The sequence below is a fragment of the Anabrus simplex genome, chromosome 1 (genome assembly GCF_040414725.1).
Source record: "Anabrus simplex isolate iqAnaSimp1 chromosome 1, ASM4041472v1, whole genome shotgun sequence".
Lineage (NCBI taxonomy): Eukaryota > Metazoa > Arthropoda > Insecta > Orthoptera > Tettigoniidae > Anabrus > Anabrus simplex.
In genome coordinates this window covers 1,060,202,759-1,060,225,446 of record NC_090265.1, presented here as the reverse complement: position 1 = coordinate 1,060,225,446, position 22,688 = coordinate 1,060,202,759, and the positions used below count along the sequence as shown (strand labels likewise).

The 22,688-nt window shown below is 37.4% G+C and overlaps 1 protein-coding gene across 1 annotated transcript in view; it reads left to right on the top strand.

The window, feature by feature from the left end:
* The window catches only part of brun (trafficking protein particle complex subunit brun), a 179,070-nt gene that overhangs the window by 89,927 nt on the left and 66,455 nt on the right, over positions 1–22,688 (top strand). Inside the window, exons 11-12 of the mRNA XM_067137108.2 lie at positions 9,127–9,253; positions 15,536–15,648. Coding sequence (XP_066993209.1) covers positions 9,127–9,253; positions 15,536–15,648 — 240 coding nt within the window. The remainder of the gene's footprint in view (positions 1–9,126; positions 9,254–15,535; positions 15,649–22,688) is intronic.

The window sequence follows — 22,688 nt, the reverse complement described above, 5'->3', positions numbered from 1 at the left end:
AAGTAGCCTATCACCATTTGAATCTTCATTACTCTTAAAAGTACATGTTAATAAAAGAGTATAATAAGATTTCTTGTAAGGAATCTTTAAATTCTATTTCCTTCTTATTTATTTATTTATTATTATTATTAATGTGAAAAAGACCAGAAAACTGATCACGCAAAGCTCGCTTAGAAGTTGTCCATTTCCTTCTTTGCCAGACAGCCTTCAATTTTTCTCTCATCGTGGTTCTTCGTTCTTCTGTCTACTTGTCTCCTGTCTTCTTCTTGTGGTTTCTCTCTGATTATACTTCCCACTTGCTAATTTTCGTTGTGTAGTAGGTTTGGTCTGCGATGTCGGCCACTTTGATTCCTGATTTTTCCAGGTCTTGGCCGATTTCTGATGTCCACCTATTTGTTTTGATGTTTTCTGTTTCCTCTAATAAGATTCTTATCAGTCTGTTTTCTGGAAGGCATTTGATGAGTCCATAAAATTTCACACATCTTTTTCTGATGTTGGCTTCAAGATTTGAGAGCTCCTCGCTTTTTGTACGAGATTGCAGTCGGTATCCTTTGTCAGTCAGTCTTAGGCCAAGAATTTTTCTGATGTATTTTTGTTCCTCTTTCGGGATGTCTTCAAGTACTGTTTTTCTGTGAAGATCCAATGTTTCACTCGCGTGTAGTATTTCAGTTTTGATCAGGTGTTGTAATGCTGAATTTTGGTGAAGATTGAGAGCCATTTTTTGTTGTAAATGTTTTGCGTTCGGCCGAGTGCTCTCTTCATTTTCTGGATGTGGACCTCGAGGGCCTTCTGTTCTTTTCTTGTTGATACTACAATTTCTCCATGATATCGGAACTCAGTCACTTTTTCAGTTGTGCCAAATTTCGTGTTCAAATTCTGGAGGTTGCGTTGGTGGTTGTTGTTGTTGTTATTATTATTATTATTATTATTATTATTATTATTATTATTATTATTATTATTATTATTATTATTATTATTATGTCATATCTGATGAAGAAAGGGCAGCCAGATCAGCCAGAATGAAGAGGTTTTGGGAAAGGAAGGAGGTGATGCAAGCTAAATCTTCAGTTAATTCTTTGTTAATGTAAATGTATTTGGGTTTGATTTTTTTTTTTTTTTTTTTGCTAGGGGCTTTACGTCGCACCGACACAGATAGGTCTTATGGCGACGATGGGATAGGAAATGACTAGGAGTTGGAAGGAAGCGGCCGTGGCCTTAATTAAGGTACAGCCCCAGCATTTGCCTGGTGTGAAAATGGGAAACCACGGAAAACCATTTTCAGGGCTGCCGATAGTGGGATTCGAACCTACTATCTCCCGGATGCAAGCTCACAGCCGCGCGCCTCTACGCGCACGGCCAACTCGCCCGGTGGGTTTGATTTAAGTGCTCCAGTGTGGGCGTAAACTATGTAAATAAATAATAATAATAAATAAATTATTATTATTATTATTAACTTAATTATAAATCATTACGTTATAAAATAGGACATGCAAATTATGAAAACCATTGATAGAAAACACCACATAAGGCAAAACCCCGTGGGGTGGGGGGTGGGGGTTATATTAAATATGTTTTATCAATCTTATATTTACCGGGTGAGTTGGCTGTGCGCGTAGAGGCGCGCGGCTGTGAGCTTGCATCCGGGAGATAGTAGGTTCGAATCCCACTATCGACAGACCTGAAAATGGTTTTCCGTGGTTTCCCATTTTCACACCAGGCAAATGCTGGGGCTGTACCTTAATTAAGGCCACGGCCGCTTCCTTCCAACTCCTTGTCCTTTCCTATCCCATTGTCGCCGTAAGACCTATCTGTGTCGGTGCGACGTAAAGCCCCTAGCAAAAAAAAAAAATCTTATATTTATTGACCTTAAAAAATGACTGCAACGATACAGTTACCTGCTATTCAACAACCTGTATTCACTTTACCCATCATTAAAAAAATACTGGAGTGGTACAATATTACATACAGAATAGGTATAATTTCAGAAATTATACAATGTTATAGACATTATAATAAGTTCTTAGGCTTTTACCTTGTCAAGAAAACAAGGTGAAGTTTTGCAGAGAACTGTGCTCCACATCTTCAGAAGGAAATCTTGACTATTCACGAGGAAGACTTCTCCAATAACGAAGGTTTGAATTTGAGAATGCTTTACCGTTGATCTATAATAGGTGGTATTCTTATTCATCACCAGATGGCTCACTGTACAGTAGCATTCCAAGTAGGAGCTGATGACACCATCTAAGCTCCAATTAAAATGTTTCTGTTACACTGTGTGTGAATTGTGAAGTAACAGCAAGATCATCAGATGAAGCAGGAATGAATGTGGTACAAGAAATAAATGGAAATAATAAAATAAATTAAAGTGCAACAAAAAACAAACATACATCTTAATTGGAGCTTAGATGGTGTCGTCAGCTCCCACTTGTAATGCTAGCGTTCAGTGAGCCATCGGTCAGTGGATGCAGAGTGGGTCTCGTCCCACGAGTGGCCACAGCTGGTCCGTTTTGCGACAGCTCTGCACTCTGACCTGCCAACCGAGTAGAAGATGGGTGGCCATGGCTCTACCGTGGCTCTACGCCTCTGTATTGTGGAGATGGAGAGGGGTTGGTCCCCACGGTCGGTTGTCCTGAGAATGGATTTCCGTGGTTTTCCATTCTCCTGTTTTAAGTTGAATGCCGGGACAGTTCCTAATATAGGCTACGATCACCAACCCTTTCACCTTCTCTGCACATCATCTTCTCCGATACAAATCTCCTGGCCTGAGAGACGGCGTCACCATCTAGGAGGCCCGCCGCCCCCTTCAGGGGACAAATGAAATCATTTTGTAGTAGTAGTGAGCCATCTGGTGACCAAAGAACATCAAATTCCCGACTGGTATCCACGAAACAAAAGTGAAACTATCCACTCTGATTGCATTTCTCAGTAAATGCTCATAAACAGTGATTTTTTAATGACATGGTGCTGTACGATTATAATGTATTTTTTTCTCCCAAGTGTTTTAAATGTAAATTATCTAGCCCCTCTGCAAGTGAAAGGCCCACAGTCTTGATCAGTTATGAACGCTATATAAACTAATAAATAGCCCCCATGTACAGTTTCAATCTCCCTTTGTATTTTGTACGTTTGTAAATAAGTTAGAATCTTTAGAGTGTATCAGGTAAAATATTTTGTGAGATAAATTCAACAAAACAGGAAACGTTACTCATTACATACAGTATGCATTACCATGTTACTGATTAATTTTGTGTTTTATTGACATCAACGTATCAGTAACGTGGCAGTCGTAAATGCGTGACACATTGCCATCTCAGCACGGGGATGTGATCGAGCTGGCAGTGGCCTTCATGATAATGCGCAAGAAAGCAAAGGATAAACCATAGAGCTGGCACACAAACAAGCTGATGCAGGAACACAGCACCCACATCTCCTATTAGTTCATCAGGCTGACTAGAAATTTGACCAAGCTCGATAGCTGCAGTCGCTTAAGTGCGGCCAGTATGCAGTATTCGGGAGATAGTAGGTTCGAACCCCACTGTCGGCAGCCCTGAAAATGGTTTTCCGTGGTTTCCCATTTTCACACCAGGCAAATGCTGGGGCTGTACCTTAATTAAGGCCACGGCCGCTTCCTTCCCACTCCTAGCCCTTCACTGTCCCATCATCGCCATAAGATCTATCTGTGTCGGTGCGATGTAAAGCAAAAAAAAAAAAAATTAAATTTGATGTCAGACTTGTGGTTTAGAAAAATAAATCTATGTTTGAAGTTATTCACACTCGCCTTTTGTCATGATGATGTGCAAAAAACCTGGTCAAAAAACACCGTCGTTTGAGCATGTTTCTTTAGTAATGTTATTACGTTTCGACTAATTATATCGGCATTTAGTACAGTTATTATTGTTTTAAAGGCACATGGTAACTTGTTTCAACTAATTGTACTGATTACAATGGGCTGGATATTATAAAATTGCAATTAATATTTCCACAGCACGTGATATAGAAAGCGACATTATCACTGTCTGCTCCCAATCTGACGTCATGCTTAACAATAGACCAGTAAATTCCATTACGGCCTTCAGTGAAGTTTTATTGAAATCACTCTTCATTTTAACTATGTTTTTGTGCAATTTTCACCATGCTTAATTTGACGGTGGATGTACCAGTCTCAGGCCCTGTTATAATGTTGTAGTAGTCAAAAGCTGTACTGGCAGTTGTGTGGCATCTCCTTGTTATTATATAAATACCTCTCTAATAATAGTTTCAATAGCTGAATATGTCCCCAGGTCTTTTAAACATTTTGTTTGAAAATTTTCTGCGTAATAGTCACACCGCATATTTTTGGACCTTAAAATTAACATAAAAAGTGTGGCCGATATGAGAGTAAATACAGAAATTTCTTTGGGAGAATATTGTACATTCTGAGTGTAAAATACAGGAAATTATGTTTGGCTCCATCTAAATGTGGTTGATATAATAGAGTTTTTCTTAGTTATTTTTCTGGACCCATACCTGTGGTTTAGTACTTCAATTTTATATAAAAGTATATCTATATATTTGTGAAGCAAGAGTTGAATATATAAATATTGTGTCAGGTCAGGATCATTCTGCTACCGTATTTGACAGTAGACAGTACTACCTGCAACTGTCTGGCCGAGGGTCAAGCGGCCATTACCAAACTTGACACCTAAAGGAGGGACCAGTGGCTATGGGCGGGAGTAGCCCTCCCTTTGGAGGCCAGGTGAAGCCTTTGTGTAGGAAATGACATATAAATTCACCGGAAAGGAAATGGGGTCAACTGTTTGGATGGCAGAACAGGACCCCAGTCCCAACGGCAGATAAAACAGAAGAACTTCTTCCTGGCAGCATTGTCTGTACTTTAGTGGAGCGGTTGCAAAAGGCATCTGTACTCCTGAGGAGCAGCCTAAAGTTACACTAGCAGTAGGTATAAATGCCTCTGGGAGTGGCAACCACACCATAATAATAGCGTGTATGTGATATGGTACTTCTGAACTTGCCTCAGAAAAGTTTAGCACGTACCATGCTGCAAGTGATGCGCAGTTCCTCAGGCACTGGGGAAACTGCAAAAAATGGATGATCATCAGCCAACATCATGCAGGTGGGTATAATCGGCCTTATGACCATGACAGGAAAGGTAGAACAAGCAGTAGATTTTATATAGAAAGAGTGTATAGATATATTGGCGTTGAGCAAAGTTAAATGGAAGGAGAAAGGAAAGAAGAGAATGAGGAAAGGATATACATTACACAAGATTGGTGGCAGAGAGGAAAAAAATGGAGTGGGCATGATAATTTCAAAATAGCTGGAAGATTAGGTGAATATTGTAGAGTACATCAGTGACAGGATAATGAAAATAAGTCTGAGAATGAGAAATGAAGTGAAGGACTTCATACAAGTGTATGCACCATAGACAGGGAACAAAGAGGAGGATATTGAGGAATTCTTGGAGAAACTAGAAAAGGAGATAACTGATGTGGAAGTGATTATCATGGAGACTTTAATGTACAGGTGGGAAATGAAAGACAAGGAAAGGAAGAAGTAATTGGACCATTTGGATATGGGAAAAAGGAATGACAAAGGAGAGAAACAAATTTTTGTGAAATGAATGGAATGATTGTGGGCACTCCGTGGTTTCGGAAGAAAAATAACAGGAAAATGACAAGATACGGCTGGGATGACAGAAGAATAAACTCAATAATTGATTTCTTTCTGGTGGAAAGGAGAAATCACAGACAGTTGATGGATTCAACAGCTTTACTAAGATAAGCATTCAATGGAGATCATAGAGTTATGATAGCAAAAATGAGAGTGGGGAAAATGGAAAAATTAAAGGAGATAGTAAAATAAAAATGTGGAAATTAAAAGATAAGAATGATCAGGAAGAATTTTTGGAGAGACTGAAACAACAAATTCCAATTACTGAAGTAGAAAATATGGAAGATGAATGGTCCAACTTCAAAAGGGCATTTGTAAGTGGGGCAGAGATTGCCTGTGGTAGAACATTGATGAGAGTGAAAGAAAAAGAGAAACTGTGGTAGAATGAGAAGATGAGAGAAGCAGTGAAAGAAAAAGAGAAACTGTGGTAGAATGAGAAGGTGAGAGAAGCAGTGAAAGAAAAGAAGAAATCATGGCAAGAATGGAATAGAGATAAAAAAGAAGAAAGCAAAAGAAAGTATCTTGATAAGAAAAGAAAATATAAGAAATTGGTAAGAGAAGAAAAGTTGGGAAGAATAATTGATACAAAAGATGGAAACAAATGGAGCTAGCAGTAAAAGAATGCTGTATGGAATTGTATGAAGTAATAGGAACAAAAGAGTTTATACAAAGCTGATGAAAGAGGAAGATGGAGAGTTGATAACACATCCAGAAGAAATAAAGGTAGATGGAAGGAGTATTTTAATAAACTGCTGAATGTGAGAAATTGTGCAGAGGAGACGGTAATAATACGGTGTGATGACTCAACAGTAGAAGATGATATAACTATCTCAGAGATGGAATTAGCAGTTCATAAAATGAAAATAGGGAAAGGCACCAGGAATGGATGAAATTAGTGTGGAAATGATAAAGGCTGCTCGACCTGTTGGACTACAATGGTTGTATAGACTGTTAAAGTGCATATGTAGACAGAAACGTGTGCTAGAAAATTAGGGAAAGGGAGTAATAATACCGGTCTTTAAGAAGGGGGACAAAAAAGTGTGTGATGTTTATAGAGGAATCACACACTTATCACAAGTGGCAAAAATACTGGAAAAAGTATTAGAGCAGAGGATGGGAAGATTGGTAGGAGAGTTGCAAGAGGAACAGTATGGCTTTAGAAGTAGAAGATCTACAGTGGACCCAATCTTCAGCATGAGGTATTTAATGGAAAAGAGTTGGGAATATGGAAAGGATCTGGTCATGACATTCATAGATCCAACAAAGGCACACAATAGTGTTCCCAGGGAGAAGGTGTGGGAAACCATGGGTCAAAAAGAGGCTGGGTCCACAAACTGTAGAAATGGTGCAAGCAGTGTACAAAAACTGTGTCAGCACTGTACAGACTCCGTTTGGAAAGACAGAAAGGTTTAGAAATGAAACTGGACTAGGACAGAGGAGTGTGTTGTCACCTTTTTTTTTTTTTCTTCTTTCTTTTAACGGTTATGAACAAAACTGTAAAGGAGGCAAAGGAAGCACGTGGGAATAGGGACATGATGTTAATTACTATTTGCAGATGATATTGTGGTCTGGGGAACAAACACAAAGAAGTACAAAAACAACGTGAAGCAGTGAACAAGGAAACTGAAAAGCATAGTATGAAAATCAGGACTGAGGAAAGCAAGACCATGGTGATATCAAAAGGAGAAAAACAAGGGAAAGGCATTTTGATGATTGGTGGCCAAAGCCTTGAAATTGTTGACAGTTTCAAATACCTAGGGAGTGAATGAATGCAGATAATGCAGAATTTACCGCTGGACATGGATATTAGCAAGATGGTGCAACAGGGCAATGTATTCTACCAGAATGCAAGAAACTTTGTCTGGAATATGGAAGTACCAAGGAAGTGTAAAGAGATAATGTGTAAAATGTATTGTGAACCCATATTGACCTATGCGGCTGAGACCTGGTCATTGACAAGTAGGGAGGAGAGTAGAATTCAAGCCAGTGAAGTGAAATACCTAAGAAGTATGATAGGAAAGGCAGATTGAGAAATGAAGATGTGAGAAAGGATTTATAGGAGTAAATTAAGATGGCTAAGATGGACATGTCAAGAGGATGGAGGAGGAAAGAATGCCAAAACAGATGATGGAGATGATGTTTGAGGGAAATAGAGTGAGAGGGAGACCTAGAAGAAGGTGGATTGATCAGTAAAGAGCAGTGCAAGTAGAAGAAACACTGACATTGACAAAGTGATGGAAGAGGAATGGCGGAAGGAGAGAGGAAGTTGGAGAAGTACCATAAATGTCCTGATCCGGCAGGAGCTGGACAGCGGGAAAGGTTGATGGTGGTGGTGGTGATGTTGATGAGTTGAATATTAAATTTGCTTGCTTCAGCATATATTCTGATATTTAGACACACTCTATCTATTTTCAGCATCAATTGCAAAATGTGGTTCTGAGCTAACTGATTTTCTTTATCATACTGTTATAGACACCAACCCAGGCAAAATTACCATAGGAAAGAACTGATTGGTCTAGTGCATAATAAATATTTCTGTTTAGTTTGATACTTACATGTTTTAAACTATGAAAAAGCTAAATGCCATCTTAACAGCATTTTTCTTTTTCTTTATTAGCACTGTAGTTACAGTTTGCTGTACAAATTCTCACATCCTGCCTTCCACGTGTATAACATTGTCATCTGCAAATGATGTCATATTTGTATTTTCAATTGAGTTTATTGATTGTCCAATTGTCCAATATCTTTGATAAAAATTTTCAGTAATTTCACTCAACATGATGAGTTGTCCTTGTACTTTCTGTCTGTTTGCTGCCCACACCACAATATCATCTGCAAACAGCATTAGATAGTCATTATGAATAATAGTGGTGACAGCACACTTGCTTGACCTCATCCAGATGGAACTCGATTATGAGATTAAAAGAAATGATTTGTCTATTGACATCAGGCGAAGGGAAATTTACTAGTGGGTGTCAGTGTGTTTACTTCAGGTGTGATAGTTGCTGAGTTTAGAAACATTCATCCTACTTCATTGGCTCTGTCAGTCAAAAAAAAAAAAAAAAAAAAAAAAGAGAGTGTGAGTATTCTTTCTTTATAAGATTGGTAATCACTGTTGGGTAAATTGTGTATTCTGTACAATCAAAACATTATTAATTCAAATACTGTGCTTTCATATGTATTCTAGCATCACAAGATATTTGATTATGGAAGTTTCTGTAATAAATAACTATATGAAGATACTCAATCAATCCATAATAATTTGACATTAACATGTTTACAGTTGTTCTGAGTTAACATATTTCCCTAGTTCATTTATTCGTAAAATTGCTGATACTTTTTCATGTGTATCCTTTTTCCTTGTTTGCATTTCTCCTACTGTGAACCTAATAATGACATCAACAACGTTAATGATGATAATAAATCATTCTTGTTCTTTTTTTTCCCCTCCTGTAGCGGTTGCTGACATATGGGGCAGTGTTTGAAAGTATGCCTTCTTCACTCTTATTGCCACCAGAATCTGGACCTCAACCCATAACTTTAGCTGGCACTCCAAAGGAAATTGGGGAGTTGGAAATTGTTGGTAAGAGCCTTGTTTGTGAATTAAACTTGGAAAATAGATCCATAATATGAATTAAATAATACTTCAATCTAATGAATGATTTCTTCTCTGCTTTCTCTAACTGTCTTAACACAGGTAAACCAGTGGAACATCACTGATGTGCTTGATTGGATATTTAGTGGAATGACTGTTGGTTTTGTGCACCATATCAGTGATGTTATTTTTTGGTATGAGTCTGTTATTTATTTGTTTGAATTAATACTAATTGAACTGTCTGTGGTACCCTCTTCTTAGCTTTCAAATTAAGGACACTGGTTATTCTAAATTACCTGAAAGTATCAGTGAATGATTTTGAAACCAGTCATTGAAATTTATTCAGATGTTTGACAAACCTCATGCCATATCATCAAGTTTTAGGTTTAGCTACAGGCTTTGCTCCGTGCACTCTCCTTGCTCATCTGGTAGGGGACATGATGCAGTGTTGTCTGTGGTTTCATGAAACGAAATCGTATTTTACTGTACAAATAAGTTTCAGATCAGAGTATCTGAAAGCTCCACCGCAAGTGAAAACTATCAAAACATGGTATGATCAATTTGCAGAAACGGATTGTGTGGCACACCAAGAGAAAGGACAGGGACGTCCTCTTATAGCAGACGTTGAGGAAGCCGTGATAGGAACATATGCACGAAGTCCAAAGATGTCTACACCTAGATCAAGTTTGGAGCTGGCCATTCCACAAACTACTATTGTCTTCTCAGTGTTCTCCCGAGGATCATTTTAGTGGGGCGCACCGCCCTACTGTTTTTACAGACCGCCCGGCTAACATAACCTAAATGCATGCTGGTTACATTATATTAATACATATTTCAGTCATTGCATGCTCCAGATTAACATGTTAATACTGTAAAACATTTATTTAAATGATAAATCTTCATTATTGTCAACATAATTGCATCAATTACATTGGAGTTTAAATGTTTAGGTTGACTATAACATAGTGTCATGCGCGAGCAGTGTCTGGATTAACGTGGAATCGCACGAGAGCACTCGATTCCTCATGATGTCACAAACCCGTATGGTAAGCCCTGGTGTTCGATTATGAGCAATTACATAACAGTTCCCCACACTGACACTTTCACACACTGCCAAAAGTACTGACACTTCCCCACAGCCCTTGGTTGCAGCTACCTGATTAATTACTCAGAAATAATCTCAACTGACAATTCCACACAAATCTCCCTCCCAAGGGCACAGTGCGATTTCCCCCCCCCCCCCAAACTACCTCCTGCCGCCCCAAATAAAAACATAATAGATTATTATTAGTCTATACTGTATTAATAATAATATATCTATACTAATAAAGCAGTTGTGCATGCGTGTGTATGTCAGGCTTATATTGAAAACGGCTACTTATAACTGCGCCCAAACTCATCATCATCATCTGTTTACCCTCCAGGTTCGGCTTTTCCCTCGGACTCAGCGAGGGATCCCACCTCTACCGCCTCGAGGGCAGTGTCCTGGAGCTTCAGACTCTTGGTCGGGGGATACAACTGGGGAGAATGACCAGTACCTCGCCCAGGCGGCCTCACCTGCTATGCTGAACAGGGTCCTTGTGGAGGGATGGGAAGATTGGAAGGGATAGGCAAGGAAGAGGGAAGGAAGCGGCCGTGGCCTTAAGTTAGGTACCATCCCGGCATTCGCCTGGAGGAGAAGTGGGAAACCACGGAAAACCACTTCCAGGATGGCTGAGGTGGGAATCGAACCCACCTCTACTCAGTTGACCTCCCGAGGCTGAGTGGACCCCGTTCCAGCCCTCATACCACTTTTCAAATTTCGTGGCAGAGCCGGGAATCGAACCCAGGCCTCCGGGGGTGGCAGCTAATCACACTAACCACTACACCACAGAGGCGGACAGCGCCCAAACTATACTTTAAAATATATATATATATATAAAATTGGTTGTTGGTACATTTGAGATTAATAGACTCAAAAGCTACTGGACCGATTTTGCTGAAAATTTCACAATTTGTTCTTATTACTTCTGAGAAGGATTATGAAGTGGTTTGAACGAAATCGGATAGGTAGTTTTTCTATTATGAGTAATTTTTATGTAATTTTATTAAATTGCAAGCCACACCAAGATAAGATCGACTTGGACAGATTGTCGATAGACGACAGCAGTTTATGCTATATCATGATAGTCCAGTAATCTATATAAATAAAATCGTAATGACCGTGTGTCTGTACATTGACTATTTTGGCTAAATTTCCCTACAGTTATCTGTTTCAGGTGTAATAATGACCATCTGCATAATTTTTAGCTTTGGTGTGTGTTTGTCGGTTTATCTGTTTGTTTGTTTGTTTGTTTGTTTGTTTGTTTGTTTGTTTGTTTGTTTGTTTGTCTGAGTTCTTATAAGTTGAAAAATAATGGATATATTTCTACCAAACTTGATATTTAGAATCCACCTGTCCTTGGGTAGGTTTTAGGGCCAATATTATTTCTGAATACCTAAATTTACTGGGGTTTATTTGAAACCGAAACCATGATTTTGCACTCCCTCAAAATAAGCACATCCAAAATTAATGGAAATCTACCATCCTTAATGGGAATCAATTTCTAAAACATTTTTCTCATGAGCATCATTTCGATAGGAGGATTAATAAGGGAGATATCATGAACGGTCAGTTTTTCAGGCTAAGTCCGGCCGACATAGCCCACATATGTTGTACGTGGAGCAGATTCTGTATCTATCTATATAAATAAAATTGTGATGTCCGTGTGTCTGTACATTGGCTATTTTGGCGAAATTTTTGTACAGCTATCTGTTTAAAAGGTAATAATGACAATCTGCATATCTTTTGGCTTTAGTTTCCGAAAGTCCTAATTGTTACTGCCCATCCCCAAAGTCAAGAATACAGCAAAATCTGCCAGATGAGCTAAAAAATTTAAATTTGAAAAATTATACATTTTAGCCTGTAACCGATGGAAAACTTCCAAGATCTTTAAATGTTTAACTTTTTATCCCTGAAGAATATCGAAATATTGATGCAATTCTAATGATGGTGCAGATCTTTGTTTTGAGGTATTTCCTGGCTAAACGGTAAGTCCTATCACAAAGTGGATGGCACAATCTCAGTTCAATTTGGAGTGATCTACAACTTTGGTCCTATGACATTTTGTCGTATCTCTCTCCCTTATACGTTAGATTTGGCTGTATTTCTCGATTGTTCATAAATTTTGTGATTTTTTTACACGTATAGTTCTTTGACACACTTATAAGAAAGATAGAGTCATCAAAATGGTACGCACATTGATACGACCAATGGCCATACGGGAACCAAATTTAATGATTCTAGCTTATACCTAAGTATGCAAAAAATAATGTTGAGTGTGAAAAATGTACCCAAATTTCACACTATTCAAATTTTCCAACTCAATCTAACCCATAAATATTAGAGATACGAGAAAATGTTTTAGGACCAAACATGTAGAACGATAAACGTGGCATCTGATGGCGCAAACCGTTTCTTGATATGATGTACAGTTTCGGAGCAGTAAATTTTGACATGAAGGTCTGCATTTATAAACATGCCCATGCTTATGTGTCATCTATATAAATAAAATCGTAACGACCGTGTGTCTGTACATTGACTATTTTGGCAAAATTTCCCTAGAGTTATCCATTTCAGGTGTAATAATGACCATCTGCATATTTTTTAGCTTTGGTGTCTGTTTGTCTGTCTGAGTTATTATAACTTGAAAACTACTGCATATATTTCTACCAAACTTGATATTTAGAATCCACCTGTCCTTGGGTAGGTTTTAGGGCCAATATTGTTTCTGAATACCTAAATTTATAGGAGGTTTATTCAAAACCGAAACCATGATTTTGCACTACCTCAAAATATGCACATCCAAAATTAATGGAAATCTACCATATTTAATGGAAATCAATTTCTAAAAGTTTTTCTCATGTGCATCATTTTTGATAGGAAGATTAATAAGGGAGATATCATGAATGGTCAGTTTTTCAGGCTAAGTCCAGCGGACATAGCCCAAATGTGTTGTACGTGGAGCAGATTCCTTATCTGTATAAATAAAATCGTAACTGCAGTGTGTCTGTACATTGACTATTTTGGCAAAATTTCCGTACAGTTATTTGTTTCAGGTTTTAATAATGACCATCTGAATATTTTTTAGCTTTGGTGTCTGTCTGTTTGTCTATAACTTGAAAACTTCTGGAGATATGCCATCCAAACTTCATATTTACCATCCACCTGTCCAAAGGTAGGTTTTGAGGTCCATACCATTTCAAATTCCCGGAATGGACTGGGGATTTATTGGGAACCGAAATAGTGATTTTACTCTCCTGCAATATATACAAGACTAACTTGACTGGAAATTGACCAACCTTCATGGATATTCATTTTGAAAACTTTCTTCTCACGTGCATTTTTTCGATAGGAGGATTAATAATGAAGATATTATGAGCGGTTGGTTTTACAGGCTATGTACAGCAGACATAGCCCAAAAGTGTTGTACGTAGAAAAGATTTTTTTATATCTATATAACGACCGTGTGTCTGTACATTGACTATTTTGGCGAAATTTCCTTACAGTCATCTGTCTCAGTGTAATAATGACCATCTGAATTATTTTAGCTTTGGTGTCTGTTTGTTTGTCTATAACTTGAAAACTTCTGGATATATTTCTACCAAACTTCATATTTGCAATCCACCTGTCCTTGGGTAGGTTTTAGTATTGTTTCTAAATCACTGAATTCACTGGGGGTTTATGCAAAACCGAAACCGTGATTTAGCACTCCCACAAAATATACACAACCAAACTTAATGGAAATCTACCTGCCTTAATGGAAATCAATTTCTAAACTTTTTTCTCATATGCATTATTTTGATATGAGGATTAATAAGGGAGATAACATTAACAGACTGTTTTTCGGTACAAGTCCCACCGGACTTAACTCAAAAGCAAGTGCACGTAAAGCCTATTTCTTATAACTTGAAAACTACTGGAGATATGTCAACCAAACTTCATATTTAGCATCCACCTGTCCAAAGGTAGGTTTTGAGGTCCATACCATTTCAAATTCCCGGAATGGACTGGGGGTTTATTGGGAACTGAAATAGTGATTTTACTCTCCCACAATATGTACAAGACTAACCTGACTGGAAATCGACCAACCTTGATGGATATTCATTTCAAACACTTTTTTCTCATGTGCATTTTTTCGATAGGAGGATTAATAATGGAGATATCATGAACAGTTGGTTTTGCAGGCTACGTACAGCGGACATAGCCCAAAAGGTGTTGTACGTAGAGCAGATTTTTTTAAATCTATATAAATAAAATTGCAACGATCGTGTGTCTGTACATTAACTATTTTGGCGAAATTTTCGTACAGTTACCCATTTCAAGTGTAATAATGACCATCTGCATATTTGTTAGCTTTAGTTTCCTGAAAGTCCTCATTTTTAACCCCTCCCTCAAAGAAGTCTGCCAGACGAGCTAGAAAATTTAAATTTGGCAAAATGATATGTCTTAGCCTGTAATCAACGAAAAGCTTCCAAGATCGTTAAATAATTCATTTTTTACTCCTGAAAAATTTTGGAATTGTGAGGCAATTTTAATGTATATGTAATGTAATGCTCTTAATGTATATTTGACATTAACTTTCTAGACTAATATTATATTCTAGCTTGTTATGTACTTATTATGTAGCGTGCTGGCCTTTGGTCACAGGGGTCCCAGGTTCGATTCCCGGCAGGGTTGGGAATTTTAACCATCATTGGTTAAATTCGCTGATACGGGGGCTGGGTGTATGTGTCGTCTACATTATCATTTCGTCCTCATCATGACGTGCAGGTTGCCTACGGGAGTCAAATCAAAAGACCTGCCCCTGGCGAGCCGAACTTGTCCTTGGACACTCCCGGCACTAAAAGCCGTATGCCATTTCATTCTTATGGTTTTTCTGTAGAGTATTGATCCTTTTCAGCTCTTAATGTATGGTATGTGTTCTCTAGATCATTGTTCCTTTTAGCTCCTAATGTATCTCTTTCAGCATTGAGTACCTACACTTATGCCTCCTCCTAGTTTTTAATGTTTTTTGTACCTTAGACTGTTATTCCGTTTCACCTCTCATTGCATTTGTACTCATTTTAAAATCATAACTAAATACAAATTTAAAAATCAAAATCATTTCTAGATTTATTTGTTTTGTTTGTTTTACCTTTGTAGGTAGAAGGAATGAACTGTTACTAGCATGGGTGTTATGTATGTTTCAGGTTACTCGACACATACACTAGGAGTGAAATCAAATTGCCGATTACGTCACATTGCTGGCTTTCCCCACCCACACTTTCTTGTTGATGTCATACCTGCTCTACCACATATGGAGGTATGCAATTTGAGATTTTTGCCATGATTAATAGTTCCATGGAGATTATGAATGACTATAACATAACATGTGTGAAGAGCTATTTATTAATATCATTATAGGTGTAGTTTTTACTGGATTGATATACATTTGTTACTGACATTCTGAAACTTACATGCCTTTGCTGGCAGGACCTAGTGTTTACAGTGCACTAGGTCTTCTGGTATGGGCTAAAGCAATTTTGTTACTTTCATTGACCTGTCTCTGTCTTATCCTTGGCTTTGACAATATGAAAGTGACTGAGGTATGAGCGATGCTAGTAATGCCATTCCTTCTGCAGCCAGTCCCTGCTATCAATGGTGTGAAAATGTTGCTCATAGGGTCGGTTGGTGCATGCATTTCAGTGGGCTCGTGGCTCGGTGAGGAAAGCAACGGGAAACTACCTCACTCCTCATTTCCCTAGTATGCCTCTTCAGTGATGCCTAGGCCATCTATGACAGCTGATGGCAGAGCAGTTGAGGATCCAACCAGCCTTAGGGCTGAAGACTGAACATACATACATATAGTTGTCTATGATTTATACATATATTTATGTTCTGAATTTGATAACAATTTCTTAAAAAAATGTGAATATTATAGTGCTGTGAAGGATTAGTAGTGGTTGCTTTAGACCTTTGTAAACAAGTCATACATTTTCTTTGAAGTTTCTTTTTTTAGTATTTTGAATTGTGAAATTCTATATACAGTATTTTATATCCACAGTATATGAAGAAGAATTTTGGTTACTATAATCTAATATTCAACATTAACTACTCTTCTTGGGTTCCCATATGGTTGTTATGTCCCATTCACAATGTATCTGTGTGAAATTTTTCAAAATTATTGCACCTGGTTTGCACTCATGTGAAAAAAAATTAAAAAATAAAATAAAATAATATTAATAATAATAATAATAATAATAATAATAATAATAATAATAATAATAATATAACTATATAAATAGTATGTAACGACTGTGTGTCTGTACGTTGGCTATTTTGGCAAAATTTACGTACAGTTATCCGTTTCAGGAGTAATAATAACCATCTGCATATTTTTTTTGGTTTGGTGTCTGTTTGTTCGCCTGTTTGTTTGTTTGTTTGTTTGTTTGTTTGTTTGTTTGTTTGTTTGTTTGTTTGTTTGTTTGTTTGTCGAATACTACTGGATATATTTCTACCAAACTTGATATTTGGAATCCACCTGTCCTTGGGTAGGTTTAGGGCCTATATTATTTCTGAATACCTAAATTTACTAGGGGTTTACCAAAACCGAAACCATGATTTTGCACTCCCACAAAATATGCGCACCCAGAATTAATGGAAATCTACCATCCTTAATGGAAACCAATTTCTGAAACTTTTTTCTCATGTGCATCATTTTGATAGGAGGATTGATAAGGGATATATCATTAACGGACGTTTTTTCAGCACAAGTCTCAACGGACTTAACTCAAAAGTGAGTGCATGTAAAGTGTATTTCTTATAACTTGAAAACTACTGAAGATATTTCAACCAAACTTTATATTTAGCATCCTTCTGTCCAAAGGTGGTGTGCCATTCCACTGTTCCAGAAATTAAGCTCAATCGAATTAAGACAAATGCAATTACCAGTAATGAAGTTAAACACAACAAATAAATTATATAAAATGTCAAGGAAGTTTAGAGTAATGCAAAGTCGGAATGATCATGATGGCAGTGACCAAAACAAGATAGATATTCATAATTTTAAGACCAACACTGGGAAATCACAAATGAAAAGCTAACTCATGGGACTGGATGTGTTCGAAGCAAGAAGCTGCATAAATCATATAAGATATTAATAACGAGAGAAGAATTCAAGAAAAGAAAGATATTCATAATGTCCAAACAAGAATATAATAGAAGAATGTATAAAAAGATTAAATAATACGCGTGAAATATTCAAATACACAACTTGTAAATTGATTAGCAGCAGCATAGAAAAACTACAAAGACAAGGCCGTAACTATAAAAGCAGATATTCAATACATCGCAGCATAAACAATTAATAACTAGTAAGGCCATTCTATACTAGAACAAAACTTGAAATACTTGTAGACATATTGAAGATCTAATAGCAATTGAGATTATACAAAGCAATATTAAGCAGAATTAAGTAGTTAAATTATGTAAGAAGGCTTTGAAAATGATAATATGTCACAGCTGATTTCATCAATGTATTTTTTCTTTTCAACCAAGCTTTTGAAGGAAACCATGGCTTTCTAAGAAGATTTGAGATCAACTATCTGGATGATAATTTGAAACAATTAAGTTTATTGAACTGGTCAACCTATTCAATACAGTACATTCGTGAGAATGTTTATAACTTAAGCATGACACTTAAATTGGGACATGTTTTGCCTTTGTTGTGGGTATCGTCAGCCTATCTCTCAGCCTCAAAATCAATTGTCATCGGGATCCTACATTCATATTAGACCATCCTATAACTAAAATAGTAGTTGAGTTAAAAATACAATGTGATGGTCCTTTACTGACAGGTAAACAAGATTTAGTGGAGTTCTTAAAAGAGTCTTTGAAATAATTCGTAAGATATCTGGCGTTGGCACCTATTAAAATAATTATCATGTGGTTAGGCACTCTCAGCCTTATGAAACAATGTTTAAAGAATACATGAACACTTGATGCAAAATCAAACACACGTTAAGACACTATGTCGTCCGGCCCTGCGGTTCAGGGGGCAACATGTCGTCCGCCTGTCACCCGGCGGCCCTGGGTTTGATTCCCGGCCAGGTCAGGGTTTTTAAATTGTAATGATTAATATCCCTGGCCTGGGGACTGGGTGTTTGTGACGTCCTTAATCTTTCTTTCCTCACACACAACATTCCACACTACTGCCATTCCAATTACACACAGGTTCATACAATATGGTGCCAGTAAGGGCAAAAGATCCACATGGATCGACGCCCCAAAAAAATAGCATTTATAAAAATTTAAAAAAGACACTATGTACAATACACTAACACTTGATGTAAAATAAACACCATATTAAGACACTATGTACGGTCACAGGATGAAGATTTAAGTGGAAGTTGTCTGGATGCTAATTACAATGTTTGATGTCTGATAACATCTATTAATTGTATTCGAAGGATGTTATAAAACCTCTTGATGTTTCTGTAATCATGGTCGTATTTTTGTAAGTTGAAGTCGTCTTTACAAAAGGCACATCGACAGATTGTGGAATTGAAACAGCTGTGAGTTATATTGTAGCCAAGCCCTTGGTACATGCTATTTTAAAAAGCTGTCTATTGTTGACTGGCAACCTAATTTGCACACTGTAATGGTTTAGAGAATAAGGGAATAATAAGGATAGTTAGATCAGCGATAGTTCCAAAGTATTTGAGGTGTTGTGTCGGCCACTGTCTTAATGGTGGTTGGGTGGCAGACTCACGAAATACTAACTTTTAGACGGAAGAATGATATCGACTGAGGAAATGGAGTTGTTAGAAATGTCTCCTTATGCTGTATGTGGCAAGATCGTGTCATTCTTGTTGCCAGCTCGACTGACAGTTACAGCTCATAAATCTTACAAATTAGATTAATTTTATAAATGCGTCTCAAAAATCTGTCATGAAGTAATTAATTAAATTCCAACACCTCACGTACTGTTATTTATTAAAATAGCTATAGAGTATTATTCATGAAGACACTATCATTCATTGCCTTCTGGAATTATACATGAGAAACTTGTCATACTTGTGCATAAGATTAAATAAGTGCCATGTACTTGTTCATCAAATAATTATCATTATGGTAGAGATCTTTTCCTACAGTGAATGATCTCGATAATTTACTAGTGCCTTAACTCTCTATAACCTTCATAATACGTTTTCATACATGTTGGATATGGATTACCTATCAACTATCACACATCATGATATCAAGTGCAATACTAAACCTGGATTGCATCAACCTTCTTATTTTTACCTACACAACAAATTATTTTCTTCCTTACCGACGAAACAATACATATCACATTCATTCTTCTTCTTCATATTCATTCAAGATTCATATATATCACTTGTTTCATATCTCAATATCATATTTTTTCTTTCATTTGCAAATAACCTTCATATATACCTTAACTTGACGCATAGAATTCTGTAACCATCATTTATCCACTTGATTAATCCATTTCTTCTCAATCAATCTCTGTTTCACTTCATATTATTCTCATATCCTCATATAATCCAATTATGATCTTCATACGGCACTGTATGATCTCCATTTTACAAGACATTAACCCTTACTCACCTATAATCTTAACTATTATATTGTTATTGATCTTATAATTCATATATAATGACCTCATCATTTGATTAAATGTCACTGTGATAGCACTTCATGTTATACACTTCACATATATCCTAGCCAAGGATTGGTTATGTTATACAGATTGTACCAGCAATTTACCCAGTAGCTTTTTCGAAAGAGCAGAGGGCCTTAGGAGCTGGAGTGGAAGGCACGATAATAATGCCCAAAATTTCTTTTAATGAAAGGGACTACTTTCTTTACTTCATAACTATATGCCTTAAAATAGAATAAGAAGGATACAACAAGCGTTTGCATAGTCTTACAATCTGACAAGTTTTCTTACATATCTAACCGATTAACGTAGTAATACATAACAGAGGGGTCCAGCCCTCATAAAAAAAGCCTTCATAATTTCACAATATTCAGCTCGATAACAAGTTTGAACCCGGTAATTCTAGAAAAATCTGGCATTAACACGTTCGCCAGTGATGACACATATGCGTCATGACTCCACTTTCACTCAGTGCCGATGATGACACACATGCGTCACACTCCGCGCCGAATTTTAAAGCTCATATTTCCGCCAATATGTATGTAAACAAACAGACTTCTTATCTGTGCATTGTTAAAGTGTTATTAAACATATGTGCCATCCAGGCATAAGATCAATTGTTAGTTAGTCTCTGTAGCCATTACAATTCGGCATACATTTCTGTGATGTCAAGAGAGAACAGTGAAGTTTCAGAACTTTCTCACTTTCTTAGCAGGATAAATGGGCGATTTGCAATTAATGATGATAGTCTGGAAGCTCTCCTGAACGCTAGTGACAGTGACAGCATTGATAGTGACGACAGTGATGATAATATGAAAAGTGACTGTAGCCACCTGAGTGAGAATTTGAATCACGGATGTGTGTGTGTCGAGCGTGTACTCCCGATTCTCACATTACAGAAGATGAGGAAGACGTAAGTAATATCTCATCTCCAAATCTCCCGCCAAATTACATGGGCAGTATTTCAGGGGTCATTTCTTGAAGTCAGATTCGTCCTCAATGATACAAATAAACTTTATTGGTCGGCCGGGAATGATGGTTCCACTGCCAAGTGACGCGAAACCTATTGATTATTTTCGCTTGCTTGCAGATGACAACCTGCTGAATAACATTGTCACTGAATGTAACGCATTCGCAGAAGAGTTATATTTGTGAGAAAATGTCACTGAAAAGTAGCACACTGCATTGACTAGTTACATTGTACAGCTTATGAAGTAATGTAAGTATACATTGTTCACACAGCAATAATAAGATTCTACTGCACAGTATTTTTGTGTGAAATGTTCGAAAACTTATTTTTCTGTTGTAAAGAGGTTTGACAATTGAACAAGACATTATTTTCCTCATTCCACTTCATTACCAGTCATGACGCACATGCTGTGTCAAACGGCACCAAAGGCGAGAAAAGCTCATCGGTAGTGCCACTGATGCAGCATATGCGTCATGGCTCATATGCATATAAATAATATTGAAATAATTAAAATAATGCCTAATCTAAAATGCATAAGGACACAGAAATGAACTCCTTTAAACAAAAAAAGTATTACGGTACCACGGTAATGGTTGCCGATATCCGAGCGTCCGTGAACGTGTTAACCATCTAGTTAAAAACACTTCATATAACAAGAAAGTAAGAACAAGCCCAGGGCTAAACACAGCAAAGGTAATAAGAAAAACCTAAGGCTTCCCAAGATACACTAGCACCTTTCATACTTCGACAGAGTAAACATACGAGAAGCGTATAGTCTTCTACCAAAGTTAATTACAAGTGTTCGAAAGTTAATATGTAAGTACAGTATAAGATCAGTTTAACCATATTTACATTTATTTGTCCTTCAATTCAATAAAGATAAAAGTACCTAAAGGAAATATAAGTCCAAGCAGACAGAAATACATAATGCTTGAATCTTAACAAGGCTTGGCTTACATCGAACCCGGGCCTTAGCCCTTAAGTTTTAACCTGACAGGCTTCATTTGTACAAAGTACATTTACACATAGTGAATAAAATCCTTTTCAACTACCTCAAGCCCTTCCCAACATCTATATTGCACAGGGGAAAAGTAAAGGTCTCGCTTTCTTACCTCCACACCCGAGATTGCCCAGTTGAAGCCGCTGCGGGACTAGCCCTCAATGTGCAGTGTTCAGCTCGACACCAAGAATGACACCGAGCACAATTAGCCGACAACGTGCCCGAGAGCGGACCAGGTCACGTTTTAAAGCGACTCCTCTTTCATTGGACAGCCACAAGGGGCATGGGGCTTGGCCGTGGGGCATGGAGGCAAGAGAGGGAGGACAAGGCAAACACTCCAGAGTGGGAAGACATTCCCAGTTACCCTGGAGCCATGCGTGACAAGGGGAAAAAATTACTTTATTGTGGGTAGGGACGAATAGAAGCCAGATAAAACATACATTCAAACACATACAAATTAAGATAAGACAGTTGACAAACACAGCTTGCAAGCATAATACGAGAACGGCCAGGCCATATAAACAAGAAAAGGGGCAGGAGAAAGTTTTCCACGGTACACAGATGACTGCCTATCATCCCTGCATTTCAACTCAAATATATCATTAATTCACGAGAATCTACCATATCTGAGTTAATTTGAAGATCACAATGCCTCGCCATATATTCACCAACAAAATAAGATCTCATTGAATTCCATAATATTTATTT